Here is a 17,154-nt window from a genome sequence, read left to right as displayed (position 1 = left end):
TATTAATTTAATTTTATTTAACAGCCTTCAGCTCGGTCTATGGCGACTTGATGGAAGGTAGGAAGATGGATCTTGTGCAGCCTAGATAGGTCCACCAGGGTGTTCTCCACCATTATCTTGATCGTATCCAGCCATCAGGTTGCTGGTCTTCCTCTTCGCCTCGCTCCTTCTGATCTTCTGACCATGATGTTCTTCTCCAGTGATTGCTCTCGTCGTATGATGTGTCCACAAGTCGTAGCTCGGTGATCCTTGCTTCCAGTGACATGTGCGGCTTGATTGGATCTTCTTGCCATCCTTGGTATTGATAACATCCTTTTCCAGCACCACATTTCGAAGGCGTCGATTCTTCTTGTCTTGTTCCTGTATCGTTCCGGTTCATATTCATATGTGACAACAGGGATCCAAGAAGTATCGTTTCTCCTTGCAGAGAGTGACATGTTAAGCATGTCGAGGTGAGGAGACTTAAAGCCATAATGCTCCTCTGGGAAATATGCAAATTATCTCTTCAGAGAGGAAGAGGAGTAGAACTCTAGTTCCACCTATTGGAAGTAGCAATCCTAACAGTCAATGTCGACCCTTTAACGAGCCTTGTCACATGACTTAGGATAATAGCCAAACCAGAATTTTCAATTTGCAGACACTGTGTTTCGGGGTACTGCCCCTCGTCAGTGCACAGTGGAGATCTGGTTTGGCTGATTGAGAGGCGTCTGACCTCAGAGGAGTCTTCGTCACCAGTGAAATGTTCCTTGATTTGAAGACCTCGTCCAGTGACGTCATTGCTGATTTGCCCATAGCGATTCTCCTATTGACCTCCGGTGTCGTCGCTGCATCTGGAGTGAACATCGATCCGAGTAGGTAGAAGCCCTTTACAACTTCCAGTTCACCACATCTAAAAATTGCCCCTGTAGGGTAATAATCACTGTCTCTGTCCTGCAAAAATTAGAACTTTAATCAAATATTCTAATTAGGCTACACGGTGAACCTTAGTGCTTATTCTAGGCACGCCAGTCAAACACCAGTGAGGAAGGTGTGGACAGGTGAAACCAGCGAACAGAATGGTGCACTGAGCCTCTTGGTCACACCCAGGGTGCACCACGCTCATATTCAGCATATCTGATTAAACTTGAGTACCTTTAGAACAGAGACAGTGATCAGAACATTAAAGGTGAGATATTTAAAGGGGTGATATCCCCTACCAGGCAAAGTGCTAGATTCTACTGTGAGCTTAGGCTGACCAACTCTTTTTTGTCCAATTTTCATTCATTTTTGGTCCTCGTTTCCATTTTTACCATCAGTGAGGCATCCGTGTTTTTCATATGCAAAAAAGAAACCCCCAAAATTTCCAAAGTTCTACCCATTAAATAGTAGAAAAAAAAAATCACTTGGGTGAAACATGGATATCATCTGAGCGCTACCCATTCTTTTTTTTTTTAGGTCCATTCACTGTTGACTTTGATCGATGACTACGATCAAAATCGGAAAGGTCTCTGGCCATTTTTCTGCAGACAACCGATCCAGAAAAAAAACAGGTACATGTGAACGGCACCATAGACTCTAATCTCCGACCTGACTTTTTAGCTTTTTTTTTTTCGAGTCTGGGTTTAATCAAAATAATAATTCTGCTGGCTTTAGTTCTGTGTTTCGTCGTGTCTCTCGTTACATGTTCGCTGCCACTACAATGTATGCAGACGATGCTCCCAGGAAATTGCTACGTGGAGATAATGCAATTTCTCTGTCTGAGCCGGAGTCCCAAGACAGTCACTGTCGTCTACCCCGACGTCCTGCGCGCGTTCACAGTCACCTACGCTAATTAGCATTCCCCAGAGCTACATATTACAGGAGACCTTGATCAGCCGCTCACCTGGATGGCGGTATGTGGCGTAATTACGGTAATTAGACCCGGCGCTGCTATATATTACACCTGCTACATATTTAAGCAGCATATAGGGAGGGGTAAGTTATGAACGTAACCTTACCGGCAACAAAGTCACATCATGTCCAAGTAATATGTATTCACGGCTTCTGTATAACTGATAGGAGGATGTGATTAGCATTTAAAGGGCATTTTAAAAGGCGTTTTCGCATTTTGTAGAGTGATGGTTTATCGCTATACTTGCTAGGGTCCGACCTCTGGGACTCGCACCGATCCTAGAGATGAAGGAGACTCAGCGCTGGTTTAGATTCTCTTGTAAAATTGCGCTCTTGGCCCTCCGGCTTTTAAGGAGAATGGAGTTGGCGCCATTCACTTGAATGAAGTATCGTGGAGGTTCCCTGCATAGTAGGCGGCCGGGCGCTGCCATGCACCAGAAAAACAATGGCATATGGCTGCATCCCCTTCCTTCAGAGGTCCCAGAATTCAGACCCCCACCAATCATAAAAAAATAGCATGTCGTACCAATATGCCATACTTTCTACGATACCAATATCCCTTTAAAGGGTTTGCCTCACTTCAACAGCCCCATTAGGGTTTCCTCCTAAAAAAATTCCTGTAAATATAATTAAGGCCCCCACTGTTAAATGAGTAGTAAAGGCAAGCATGGCTTCTTCTTAGAATATCACCGTGAATGCCTGCCCAATGATGCCCGCGCAGAGCACAGCATTTGCGATGTGTGGTCACCGGCTGATGAGATCTGGGTTCGGGTTACCGCAAGGTTTAGGGATTGGGTTAGCGCTAGGTTTTAAATTCAGGTTAGGGCTAGGTTTAGGTTAGGGTTAGTGTTCAGGTTAGGGTTAAGGTTAGGGCAAGGTTTAGGGTTTAGGTTAGGGTTAGTGCTCAGGTTAGGGTTAAGGTTAGGGCAAGGTTTAGTGTTCGGGGTAGGGTTAAGTTTAGGGTTCAGGTTAATGCAATGTTTAAGGTTCAATTTAGGGCTGGGTTCAAGGTTCACGTTAATGCTGGGTTTAGAGTTTGATTTAGAGCTAGGTTTAGGGCTCTAATTAAGAAAACTTGAGGTGCCCTTAGAAATGCTATAATATGCAGACAATGACTATATGGAACTGCATTACTGCTATAGAAAATACAATAAAATGAAGATTCTTAGCGCACAAATTGGCCAATTCATGAGAACCCAACAGCCAGCGACAAGGTGTACCTCTTTGTTGGGATCCTAATCTAATGTGCCTTTCCCGGGCAGAAAGTTTACAATTTAAAGGGCAGATAGGATCCAGCAGTAATTAAACCACCCTGTGTTGATGGGAGGAGAACTCAGTCAGTGGGAATGTACTACAAAGACATAAAAAAAGATTTATTTTTTATATTTAGGGTCCTTGTTAAGGCAAGGATTAAAATTAGGGTGAAGTAAAATAGTTATAGAAAAAAATGTAGATAAAATGTAAGCAGTATATCATAATATAGTACCTTTTTGTTTTCAAAATGTTATGTTTCATTTCAGCAAAAAGTAAATTATAATTAAATCAGTATTTTCTTAAAATTATTACTATATATGTTCTTGAGGGATAATGCTGAGCAGTAACAGACTGGTGGAAGGGATTCACAGAGCGCTAATGGGTCACAGGTTAGGGGGGTAAGAGACCGGCCTTGCGCCGAGCACCGGCATCCCACCTACAACACAACTAGTTGTATCTACCTCTTAGAACGTTGGGTTAAAGCTACGAGTATACGGCGGCTACAGTTTTTGCAGATTCCGGAATGCAGCAACTGCTAAACTTGCAAAATATTTTAATAAGTATCAATTATTATATCAATTATTATAGGGGAAGTATCGGCCAACATCTACTACATGGTGGCCATTGTCAGACCATGAACCCATGGATGGGCTGCATCGAAAACAGCACTGCACTCTCTTTGTTTTACAATTTTTAGAATGGGTCAACAATCCAACTTGGGAACCAAAAATAGAGGCCCGATTGGTTGTCACCCCATCCCTCCTCATGGGCAATGCCCACAAATAGCATTGGCTATTGGTGCAGTATAATATTTATTATTGGACGTCCCTTAATTCATCACGGTAGACACGAAAAAAACAAAGCACATCTCCTTGTCCTTGTTTACTTCCCGGAGCCATCGGTGGCGGAGAGCGCATCAATCTGAAAAATTAAAAAATGTAATTGGAGAAAGACCTGAAACTTATCCAAAAACCATCCAGAAAAACAAAACGATATAAAATGTTCTCCATCCCCTCGGTGGTCTCACGCCGGTGTGAGGGGGGCGGTGTGGAAATAAAAAAAGCCTGAATGACTTCACGCCTATAACCATTAATCCAGGGCACCGCATACAAAAGAGAAGAGGCTGATACGCAACCAAGTCTCGTAAACGCTGCCAGCGAGCAATTTCCTCCCAAAGGCTCCATTTTGCAGACTATAAACTTGATCTACACGTCTAATAACATTTAATACATTTCAGTACACAATCTTAATTTGTATCCGAAATCACCGGGTTCTGCACGAGACGGATCCGCCAGACCGGTCGGCTCGGTCTTGTCTGGATGATTATGTAAGGCCGCATAAATCACCAGGTATGCCGTGTATCAAGATGATTAGTGAAATTATACCGTAACGACCGGCAAAAAAAATAAGGGCCAGATTTATGGCAGGAAAAATAATTGTTTTAGTTTAATTATTTATGTTGTTTATGGGCAGACGGCGTGGAGCATTTCCTGGCGTAGTTAGTTATGGGCGCAAATATAACTGTACGTCGAGTCTTATGAAATATGGCGGGAAGTAAAGAAGGAAAGGCAATATACATAATAATAGTCAACATGGTTTTATCTGTCGAATATAGGGTTTAGGCAGTAAAATCCAACATTTGGGTTGAAAGTATGGAGTATGACGTACCAATATAGGTTACAGCCTTTGTTGTTTTCTTTTATTAGTTTGTTTATTTCTAATGGACTGAGGATTAATAACCAAGAGAATTCATGTTTTTAACTGAAAACCATCAGCAGGTATATTACTACTTACTGATGGTTTTCACTTGAATGCATTGATTTGTCATCAGTAAGGTCAGCAGAATTCATCCTCATGATTGCAAAGATCCTTGCTTATCACTTCCTTTCTGAACTTATCAAGAATCCCGAGCTGTAAAAAGACTTGCCAAGAATACAGAGACTGTCCGTCAAAAAGACTGCACGTCTCCAATGACTTTACTTTTTCTTTTCTGATATTAAAATTTCTTTAGGAACATAAAATTCCATAAAGATTCTGAAAAAGTTATGTAAAACGGAACATCTAAATTGCACTCAACGACGGTATATGCGCTAAAGGGATTTTTATACAAATGACATTCATCATCTATCCAAAGAGCCTCTGTACCGATCTCTAGATGGGCGGCCGATCAATGTCTGTGGAAACTCAAGTGATCATTATATCGGGATCCCAGTCATTATCTACAGAAGCTCCACGAACCACTAAAAAGGGGGTCCAGTCAATGTATGTGGAAGCTCCACCAATCATTAGAACGGGGGTCCAAGACAATGTCCATGGAAGCTTCACCAATCATTAAAACGGGGGTCCAATTTAATGTCCATGGAAGATCCACCAATCATTAGAACGGGGGTCAAAGTCAATGTCCATGGAAGATCCACCAATCATTAGAACAGGGGTCCAAGTCAATGTCCATGGAAGCTCCACCAATCATTAGAATGGGGGTCCAAGTCAATGTCCATGGAAGCTTCACCAATCATTAAAACGGGGGTCAAAGTCAATGTCCATGGAAGATCCACCAATCATTAGAACGGGGGTCCAAGTCAATGTCCATGGAAGCTTCACCAATCATTAAAATGGGGGTCCAAGTCAATGTCCATGGAAGATCCACCAATCATTAGAACAGGGGTCCAAGTCAATGTCCATGGAAGCTCCACCAATCATTAAAATGGGGGTCCAAGTCAATGTCCATGGAAGATCCACTAATCATTAGAACAGGGGTCCAAGTCAATGTCCATGGAAGCTCCACCAATCATTAAAACGGGGGTCCAAGTCAATGCCCATGGAAGGTTCACCAATTACTAAAATGGGGTCCCAGTCAATGTTTGTGAGAGCTACACCAATCATTAGAACCTGGGACCCAGTCAATGTCTGTGATAGCGCCACCACTCAGTAGAACAAAGGTCCCAGTTAATGCCTATGGAAGGTTCACCAATTAATAAAACAGGTGGACCAGACAATGTCTATGGAAGCTCCACCAATTACTATAATGGGTCCCGCTCAATGTCTGTGGTGGCTCCACCAATCTTCAGAACAGGGTTCCCAGTCAATGTCTGAGGAAGCTCAACCAATAACTAAAACAGGGATATTGGTCAAGTTTATGGCAGCTGCATCAATCACTTGAATGGGGATCCCAGTCACTGTCTATAGTATCTCCACCAATCATAAGAATGAGTGTCTAAGTCAATGTCTAGGAGATTTACCAATTAATAGAAAGGGGGTTCCAGTCAATGTTTGTGAGAGCTCCACCAACCACTAAATCAGGGGGTCCCAGTCAATACTATGGAATCCCACCAATCGCTAGATCACGGATATCGGTTATTTCCTGTAGAAGCTTCATAGATCATTAGAATGCTGCTCACAAATAATGTCTGAAAGCTCCACTAGTTTATAGAAAAGGGGGTGTCATCAGTCAGTGAGTGCTCTAACAATCACTAGAACAGCGGTCCCATCAATGTCTATTGGGGCCGAGCGTTGTACCTCGCTGCCTCCATCAGTCTTATGGACCTAGACTAGAGCATCGTCGCACAGGTTCTCCTGCGGCTTCATTCACTGTGGACTGTAGTCTCTGTCTGCGGCAAGCTCCTGAGCTCCCCCTAGAGGAGGCAGGACACGTTTTATTATTTGGCGCTATGATTATGCAGGGGATCTGGAGCTCTGTATCAGAAACGTTCTGACTTCTATATAGATACATAATGGCGCAGGATTTTTTACAGTCACTTTCTTTTACTTTGCTGCCAATGGTCCAATGTAGCCACTTTGAGCCTTTTTGCAACGCCCTATGTATCTCTGGTGTGCCGCTGTGCTTGTGAAGGCTTGGTGCAATAGTATGACATTATACATGTAATGTCCCCAGCGACAGGCGCCTCCGCCACCGCCATAGCGCTCTTATCTCCTTGTAGGACTCCGACACAGTCATTCCTTCCCACACTGTTCAGCCGGGGAGCGGGATCCATTACTTTCCCTGACACACTGTATTTCCCCGGTAATCTAATACTCTGAAAATGAGACTCGAAGCTTCAATTTAAACCAAACAAATTACATTTCAATAACTCCGGGACTTTTATCAGTGAGCGCTGAGTTATGGTTTATGAGGGAGCTGAGACTAATTATCATAAAAAATGTTTCCCGGACCACAGAGGCTGCAGATAAGACCGCGCGCCTGACGCCGTAATATCGGCCGTTTCACACCATCTTTTTTTTTTTCCAAAGTTTTTCTCGTAGTTTCATAATGTGAGATATGTTCAATAGTTTTCCGTAATTGTGCCCGAAGGCCCAAGTAGGAACGGCACTTCACCGGATATCGGAGAATAAATAATGCAGGTTGGTTCCTCCCGCCGGCGCCTGTGGGGGCTCATGTGTAATCAGGGAGCAATGTACCGATGCTACTGATGTTATTACGACGTGGCTGGAGAAGCAAAAGCGCGAGAAAGACTCGACTCACGTAATGCAAGATGGCACAGAGAGAATGCAAAGTGTGTTCAACTGTAGAGACAGCAGAAAGGGTGGAAAAGTGGAGAACAGGGAGCTGGAAGCCATAGAGGTCACATGGGCGGAGTAGGGAAAATACATAAAAATGATGATGAGGTCCGTGGTCGAGGGCGACCATGACGCTGCGTTGGGTTTATGGAGCAAAACCTTCCACTAAAGTGGCGGCTTTAGCAGAAAAGTTCTGAAGGTCAAAAAAGACCTGTCAATCACTGATTAGAACCGCCCACTGGACTCTTAATATAAATAATCCAAGTTACGTTGACTCTTTTCCCACAGAACAAACTACAGCTCCTCTATAACATGCTGTCCGCAGACAGGACTGCACACTCAAAATTCCCTTTAACCCCTTCCCTCTCCACAATGTACTGTAAATATCGATAATAGAGGCTCAGCTCATGAGCCTGCTCCATATGGGGCAAGTGCCAGCCGTGTCACACAGATAGCTCCGATCACTGCTGTTTAACCCCTTAAATGCAAAATAGTATTCATGCAAAAAGCAAATCCACGCCGTACCAATCAACAGAAAATCAAAATATTAATGAGTCTCAAATAAAGGTGACACTAAAACAATTTTTTCTTACAAAGTAAAAGGCATTCTAATAGATGTGCCTTTTCTGAGCGGCTGCAGGCTGCTATCAAGGAAGGGGGGCAATATCCATGACCCCTTACCAACCTGAAAATACCAGTCCCCAGCTGTCAGCTTTAGCTTGGCTGGTTGTCAAAAATGAAGGGGGACTCTACACCATTTTTGCTTTTAAATTATTTATTTAATTAAAAAAACAGCGTGGGGACCCCTCTATTCTTGATAATTAGCCTTGCTTAACGTTGCCAGCTGATTGTTGCAACCCACAGCTGTCAGTTTTACCTGGCTGGTTATCAAAAATAGAGGGGAACCCATGTCAAATTTTTTTTTTTAATTATTTATTTCTAGCGCATCTGATGGGTCAATTGATGCCACTTTTCCTGGTGTCTGCCCCTAATTTTAGATGTTTTGGCCGCCCTGAAGGTGGTGCGGGTATGCTCGAACAGTACCAAACCGAACCTTGAAAGGTTCGCTCATCTCTACTCTTGTCCTATTCTATACAATCTTAGTACGCGATAATACCAAGACCCCGCTTCAGCTATTAAGTCATATATGCAAACGTGTCCAAATGCAAATCACATGCCACTGTACAGATGAGACTCCGCAGCTACCCCAAAGAAGAGCATGCATCTCACCGATCTCTACCGGTCTCCTTCTTGAAGACGATGTCGCAGTAGTTCATACGCATCTCTGTAGTGACATAAACCTTAGCGTTATTGTAATTTTCCACTGTTCTTCGTAACATGTTGTACACTATCCCCTTCCCGTCTTGCCGCATGTTCCTGAACGGACCCCATATGACGTAGACCGTATCGTTGCTTTCTTTGAAGAAGTAATCGGGGTCCTTGAGCAGCAGAGGGACACTGGTGTGGGACACGACCCGGATTGTGGTCCTTTGGCCAACGTCTTCCGTGTAGCCTTTGGTTGGAGCATTGTTCATTCTCCATATACAGGTAGATTGGTCAATGTCACGTCCGGCCCTCTGACCCGTCATCTGGCCAGAATTGGAGACGATTGCACAATGGTTGCAGTCAAGCTGGAGAGGCTGGAGATGAAAGCAAGAATTCCCATCAGACATATATGACATCAGTAAGAAAAGTTACAAACTTCAAGTGAATCTCCGTGAGGGAAGGTAGCTAGGCGCTGATTATCTCATGGAACACAACAAATATACAGTATATGGTTTTTTTAAATTATTGATTAGAAATCCAAAATTGGAGTGCAATTAGGAGAAATTTAGAATTAAGGTCCACCTCTAAATAACTCATAAACAACTATAAAAGTGTACAGCTTTATATCTCCCTGAGTGACACTGAGCTACAAACCAACCTTCACTGAGCTCACATGTGTAACCAACCCACTGCAAGTTCACAATCTTTATAGACTAGGCCCGTCTCCTTTACATTATGGGGGTGTGATTGTTACACAAAGCGCTGTACTGTGATCAAAAGACAAAAAAAAAAACAAATCACCGGAATTCAATTCAACAGGATCAAGAAAGAAAGAACCAAAGAAAGAACCAGCCAAAGAAAGAAAGAACCAAAGAAAGAACGAAAGAAAGAACCAAAGAAAGAACCAAAGAAGGAAAGAACCAAAGAAAGAAAGAAAGAACCAAGGAAAGAACCAAAGAAAGAACCAAAGAAAGAAAAAAAGAAAGAAAGAACCAAGGAAAGAACCAAAGAAAGAAAGAACCTAAGAAAGGAAGAAAGAGAAAGAAAGAAAGATAGAAAGAACTAAAGAAAGAACCAGCCAAAGAAAGAAAGAAAGAACCAACCAAAGAAAGAACTAAAGAAAGAACCAAAGAAATAACTAAAGAAAGAAAGAAAGAAAGAACCAGCCAAACAAAGAAAGAACTAAAGAAAGAACCAAAGAAAGAACGAAAGAACCAAAGAAAGAAAGAAAGAACCAACCAAAGAAAGAACTAAAGAAAGAACCTAAGAAAGGAAGAAAGAGAAAGAAAGAAAGAACAAAAGAACCAAAGACAGACCTAAAGAAAGAACGGAAGAAAGAAAGAAAGAAAGAAAGAAAGAACGGAAGAAAGAAAGAAAGAAAGAAAGAAAGAAAGAAAGAAAGAAAGAAAGAAAGAAAGAAAGAAAGAAAGAAAAAGAAAGAAAGAATAAGAAAGAAAGATCTAACAGAAGGAAAAGAGTGAATTTTGGCTTCAGAAAAAAATGCAGCAAAAATGCTGAGTGTGGACATAGCTTTAGGGTGTTAACGTATTTTATAAGAAGCAAGTAGTAAATATTAGTTTATTGTCCCTCCAGAGAGCGGTCGCCTTGCCATGGCTGGTGGGCTCTCATGAATTGGCCATTTATGCGCTAAGTTCCCTCATTGTATAAGTATATTCTATATAGCGGTAATGCATCCAAATCTCATACAGCCGATGATTACACATCTTACAGAGGCGGTTGCATTCTATTGTTTGTATATTATGCAGACACAGCTGCTTGCACCTGTTCACACTTACAGGAGACAGGAGGTGCTGTTTTGTTTTTGCAAATAACTATACAAATTGAATATTTTTAATAAAAGCTGTATATCACGGACTTACAATTGCAATTATCTAATATTTTCAATATAAAGCCTATAAGCAGAAGTCCTCTTTTATCCAGTTTTCCCTCCATTCTTATCTCTCTTTTCGCACACCGTCCTGATAAAAGACAGATGCAGAATAACGATTCGCTTCCCGCGCTGGATATTTTCTTTTTCAATCAAAAAAGCCATAGATAGAAAACAAGAGAGTGAGCGGCATTAATATTGCTTCAATTTTATTGAATAGATTTATGGATAATCCGGGCATAAAACAGAAAAGCAATATAAAAGCGCGCGGCGTATTGCATATTTTATTCATACGTATAAATTGCAGTCTGCTTTGCTGGGAGAGATTACGGTTAGTTATATGAATCGTCTCGTAACAAAGCATGTCAGCCGTAATCTGCGCCGCTCCTCCAGGTTCCGCTCTTATCTCGCTTGGATTTCTGTAAAACACTTGGATTTTATTTAGATAATAAATGTCATTTTGATTGTAAGAAATAATTTTTACAAAAATCAGAAAATTTCTGTATCGAGATAGTGTGGGTTTTTACCGTAATGAGCAATATAATTAACTATGTAAAGAACGCCGCGGTAATAAAGACGTTATTGTTGTAATTGTATTTGGTTACCCACAGAATAAAAGTCGTTTCTGAAGATACAAAAGAAGCGCCTTAAAAAAACCATATGGATACATGAGGAAAGAAGAAACATTTCCGGATACAGCTTTTACTAAACGCATGAGAGCAGAATGATGGTGGGATCGATCTTGAAGATCATAGAATCCTAGAATGTTAAGAGTTGGAATCAATTCCTGGAATTTTTCTCACTTTTTTCCTAGTTATAAAAAATTTAGAAAACACTGGCGTCCGCTAACATGGCGATCCCTGGGTCTTTTCTGCATCTTTACCCGTGGTTGACTTCCATGTAACCACATAACAGGGTACGAACGTCGACAGATGACAGTATGGGGCCATCACAATTATCTTTGTCCATATTTAATTACCGTAGCCTACTGACAATTTACTGAACTAACGAGATCCGTGACTTGTAGCAAAAATAAACTGGGATGAGGAAGAGTCACTTGTGAACTGTGGTGCTTCTTGTCCCAGACACCCCTCTCACCAGCGATGAGAGCCCCCGCTAATGTCCTCAGTCGAGGATTCGGGCCATTATACAGGTACTAAAGAGCCACTCACAGAACTCGCTTTAAAACAAAAGGATTATTAGTGTAAACTGAAGAATTTACAGCAATATTCCCCATTATACTGGAAGCTCATTGCCAGGAATACGTCACGTTACTGCAGCGTCTGACCCCGCAAAATAGAGGAGGCCTTTACCCAGAGCATGTATTTACAGGAGGAATCACAGAGGGACGGCACAATGCGGAGAACGAAGAAAAGATACTCCACAATTACTTCATATCAGGAATGCAGAGATTTACCAGAACAGCAGCGCTGAAGTTATTTGTATCGTCTCGTTCTCATTAAAACAAAAATAAATGAAAATCAATAATCCTCAAAACTAAAAAGTTATCAGTTACATTTGCTATGAAAGTGATCCCAGGGTCGGCATTGGGCCGTTTCTGTTGTTCGCCCTGGTTATCAGAGCAGCACATTTACTTGCAGTCTTCCTAATAATAAATCAAGTGCTGAAGTGACACACTGGACTCCACTATAGTAACGTGCACAACACTGCTACATCATTATGTTTAACACAGAATGTACTGCCTCTCTACCATTCCATGTAAATTATGGTACAGATAGTACCATCTACCTGTCTCTCCATGTAAATGATGTAGGTACACATAGTCCTGCTTCCCTGTTCATGCCTGAAAATGTCATTGGTACAGAAAGTACAACCGTAAAGAACTGCCCATGTCTATCTGTACATAATATAGGTACAGACAGTACTGCCTCCCTGTCTCTGCCTGTGAATTATTTATGTACAGTTGGTACTGCCTCCCTGTCTTTGCCTGAAAGTATCGTTGGTAAAGACAGTTCAAACTCCCATCTCTCCCTATTATGTACTGTAGGTAGATAGTATTGCCTCTTTACTGTAGGTAGATAGTACTGCCTCTCTGTACTGTAGGTAGATAGTATTGCCTCTCTGTACTGTAGGTAGATAGTATTGCCTCCCTGTACTGTAGGTAGATAGTACTGTCTCTCTGTACTGTAGGTAGATAGTACTGCCTCTCTGTACGGTAGGTAGATAGTACTGCCTCCCTGTACTGTAGGTAGATAGTACTGCCTCTCTGTACTGTAGGTAGATAGTACTGCCTCTCTGTACTGTAGGTAGATAGTACTGTCTCTCTGTACTGTAGGTAGATAGTACTGCCTCCCTGTACTGTAGGTAGATAGTACTGCCTCTCTGTACTGTAGGTAGATAGTATTGCCTCTCTGTACTGTAGGTAGATAGTATTGCCTCCCTGTACTGTAGGTAGATAGTACTGTCTCTCTGTACTGTAGGTAGATAGTACTGCCTCCCTGTACGGTAGGTAGATAGTACTGCCTCCCTGTACTGTAGGTAGATAGTACTGCCTCTCTGTACTGTAGGTAGATAGTACTGCCTCTCTGTACTGTAGGTAGATAGTACTGTCTCTCTGTACTGTAGGTAGATAGTACTGCCTCCCTGTACTGTAGGTAGATAGTACTGCCTCTCTGTACTGTAGGTAGATAGTACTGCCTCTCTGTACTGTAGGTAGATAGTACTGCCTCTCTGTACTGTAGGTAGATAGTACTGTCTCTCTGTACTGTAGGTAGATAGTACTGCCTCTCTGTACTGTAGGTAGATAGTACTGTCTCTCTGTACTGTAGGTAGATAGTACTGCCTCCCTGTACTGTAGGTAGATAGTACTGCCTCTCTGTACTGTAGGTAGATAGTACTGCCTCTCTGTACTGTAGGTAGATAGTACTGCCTCTCTGTACTGTAGGTAGATAGAGGCAGTACTATGTAAATTGTGTACTGTAGGTACAGATAGTGCTGCCTCCTTGTCTCTGTTTGTAAATGGTGAAGGTACATACAGCACAACCTCCTTGTATCTCCCGGCAAATGATTTAGGTACAGTTTGTAAATAATGAAGGTTCAGATAGTACTGTCTCCCTGTTTCTGTCTGTAAATATTGGAGGTACAAACAATACTGCCTCCATATTCATGATGTAAAGTAGATATATACTACTCCCTCCCTGTAATGTAGGTACAGATAGTGCTGCCTCCCTGTCTCTGTCTGTGTCATGGGTTCAGATATTACTGCTTCCTCGTGTCTCCCTGTTAATGATGTACAGTAGGTAGATAGTACTGCTTCCCTGTACAGTATCTACAGATAGTGCTGCCTCCCTGTCATTCCCTGTGTGTCTACCTGTACATAATGGAGGCACAGATAGTGCTGCCTCCCTGTCACTCCCTGTGTGTCTACCTGAACATAATGGAGGCACAGAAAGTGCTGCCTCCCTGTCACTCCCTGTGTGTCTACCTGTACATAATGGAGGCACAGATAGTGCTGCCTCCCTGTCACTCCCTGTGTGTCTACCTGTACATAATGGAGGCACAGATAGTGCTGCCTCCCTGTCACTCTCTGTGTGTCTACCTGTACATAATGGAGGCACAGATAGTGCTGCCTCCTTGTCACTCCCTGTGTGTCTACCTGTACATAATGGAGGCACAGATAGTGCTGCCTCCCTGTCATTCCCTGTGTGTCTACCTGTACATAATGGAGGCACAGATAGTGCTGCCTCCCTGTCATTCCCTGTGTGTCTACCTGAACATAATGGAGGCACAGAAAGTGCTGCCTCCGTCACTCCCTGTGTGTCTACCTGTACATAATGGAGGCACATATAGTGCTGCCTCCCTGTCACTCCCTGTGTGTCTACCTGTACATAATGGAGGCACAGATAGTGCTGCCTCCCTGTCACTCTGTGTGTCTACCTGTACATAATGGAGGCACAGATAGTGCTGCCTCCCTGTCACTCCCTGTGTGTCTACCTGTACATAATGGAGGCACAGATAGTGCTGCCTCCCTGTCATTCCCTGTGTGTCTACCTGTACATAATGGAGGCACAGATAGTGCTGCCTCCCTGTCACTCCCTGTGTGTCTACCTGTACATAATGGAGGCACAGATAGTGCTGCCTCCCTGTCATTCCCTGTGTGTCTACCTGTACATAATGGAGGCACAGATAGTGCTGCCTCCCTGTCATTCCCTGTGTGTCTACCTGTACATAATGGAGGCAGATAGTGCTGCCTCCCTGTCATTCCCTGTGTGTCTACCTGTACATAATGGAGGCACAGATAGTGCTGCCTCCCTGTCACTCCCTGTGTGTCTACCTGTACATAATGGAGGCACAGATAGTGCTGCCTCCCTGTCAGTCCCTGTGTGTCTACCTGTACATAATGGAGGCACAGATAATGCTGCCTCCCTGTCATTCCCTGTGTGTCTACCTGTACATAATGGAGGCACAGATAGTGCTGCCTCCCTGTCACTCCCTGTGTGTCTACCTGTACATAATGGAGGCACAGATAGTGCTGCCTCCCTGTCACTCCCTGTGTGTCTACCTGTACATAATGGAGGCAGATAGTGATGCCTCCCTGTCACTCCCCATGTGTCTACCTGTACATATAATGGAGGCACAGATAGTGATGACTCCCTATCACTCCCTGTGTGTCTACCTGTACATATAATGGAGGCACAGATAGTGCTGCCTCCCTGTCACTCCCTGTGTCTACCTGTACATAATGGAGGCACAGATAGTGCTGCCTCCCTGTCACTCCCTGTGTGTCTACCTGTACATAATGGAGGCACAGATAAGGCTGCCTTCCTGTCATTCCCTGTGTGTCTACCTGTACATAATGGAGGCACAGATAGTGCTGCCTCCCTGTCACTCCCTGTGTGTCTACCTGTACATAATGGAGGCACAGATAGTGCTGCCTCCCTGTCACTCCCTGTGTGTCTACCTGTACATAATGGAGGCAGATAGTGATGCCTCCCTGTCACTCCCCATGTGTCTACCTGTACATATAATGGAGGCACAGATAGTGATGACTCCCTGTCACTCCCTGTGTGTCTACCTGTACATATAATGGAGGCACAGATAGTGATGCCTCCCTGTGTGTCTACCTGTAGATATAATGGAGGCACAGATAGTGCTGCCTCCCTGTCATTCCCTGTGTGTCTACCTGTACATAATGGAGGCACAGATAGTGCTGCCTCTCTGTCACTCTCTATGTATGAGGTCTGGTCTAGTTCCTTTTGTTTTATGTTTCCTTTTGGCACCCGCCATGTTTGTACATTTCATCTACTGTTGCTGTCTACCAGGTGTAATGATTTTTCACTCATCCATCTTCTTCTTTCCCATCTATCACACTGTCACGCTGGAGGCATCTGCCGCGTACACGCTGACCTATGAGGACGCCGTCTTGTAGAAACATTAGCCGTACAAAACCAGCGAGATTTTGTGAAAGGCATAATTTATCTTAAAGTAACAATAAGTGACATGTTCGGAGGCACAAAAACGTCTTCTCCGTAAAGAATCCCATTAAAATCAACAAACGACAGGACGGCATACGCACGGATTTGGCGTGAAATCAGAATCCATGAAAGCATATCCTAAGAGTGAGAACAACTACGTGCCTAAAGGGAAAGATAAAAGGCTCGTAGAGCTGTGTCCACCATGTCCGTTTCGTGGTCCTTGGTGCTTTACTTGGCCACCATGTCCGTTTCGGGGTCCTTGGTGCGTTACTTGGCCACCACTTCATTCTAAGAAGCCATTTCAAAGCCACATCGTGTTGGGATCCGAGCAGTCAGACCTCAAATGCTCCGCAAGTTATCATCTACCCTGTGAATAAGGTGATAACTTGCAGAGGGACTCATCTGTAAATTTGTATCACGTTTTTGATTGATAAAGTTGGACCACAATGCCCCAATACACATCGGATGCAAGATGGCCGTATGATGTGTAGAAGATTCCCCCGACCCTCCACCAGCAGATGACTTCAGAGAGAGAAGGGTCGGGATATTGGAAAATCAACACCCATTCCTTTTTTCTTTTTTACATTAGAGAACTTTTTGGCACTAACTTTTATCCACTCTCCCTGTTGAAATCACATGAATACTCACCCGCCAGTTACGTGAGGCGTATAGGGCGCGTCATGACAGCTATCTCATGTATATGGCCAGCTTACGAAAACTTTCAAACAAACTTTGCAAAAATCAACAGTAGAGGTAGATAAGGAACTTGGTAATGTATCTTATCAGAGAAATGTATTTTTTCCCCACTTATGACCCTCTTCTTTCTCTTTTCCTCCTCTTGAACTCATCATTTAACCTGAAAACAAACAAACAAAAACAAACAAACAGCTCGAATCTGTCTCGCTTAAAGAAACAGACTGCCAGCAC

The 17,154-nt window shown here is 43.1% G+C and overlaps 1 protein-coding gene across 1 annotated transcript in view; it reads right to left on the bottom strand.

Annotated features, from left to right (window-relative positions):
• ST6GALNAC3 (ST6 N-acetylgalactosaminide alpha-2,6-sialyltransferase 3) overlaps window positions 1-17,154 on the bottom strand; it is a 225,296-nt gene that overhangs the window by 86,570 nt on the left and 121,572 nt on the right. Inside the window, exon 3 of the mRNA XM_069738303.1 lies at window positions 8,869-9,278. Coding sequence (XP_069594404.1) covers window positions 8,869-9,278 — 410 coding nt within the window. The remainder of the gene's footprint in view (window positions 1-8,868; window positions 9,279-17,154) is intronic.

Source organism: Ranitomeya imitator, chromosome 8, assembly GCF_032444005.1.
Source record: "Ranitomeya imitator isolate aRanImi1 chromosome 8, aRanImi1.pri, whole genome shotgun sequence".
NCBI classification, from domain to species: domain Eukaryota; kingdom Metazoa; phylum Chordata; class Amphibia; order Anura; family Dendrobatidae; genus Ranitomeya; species Ranitomeya imitator.
The sequence above is the reverse complement of the archived record's forward strand: the minus strand, read 5'-3'. Positions and strand labels throughout refer to the sequence as shown.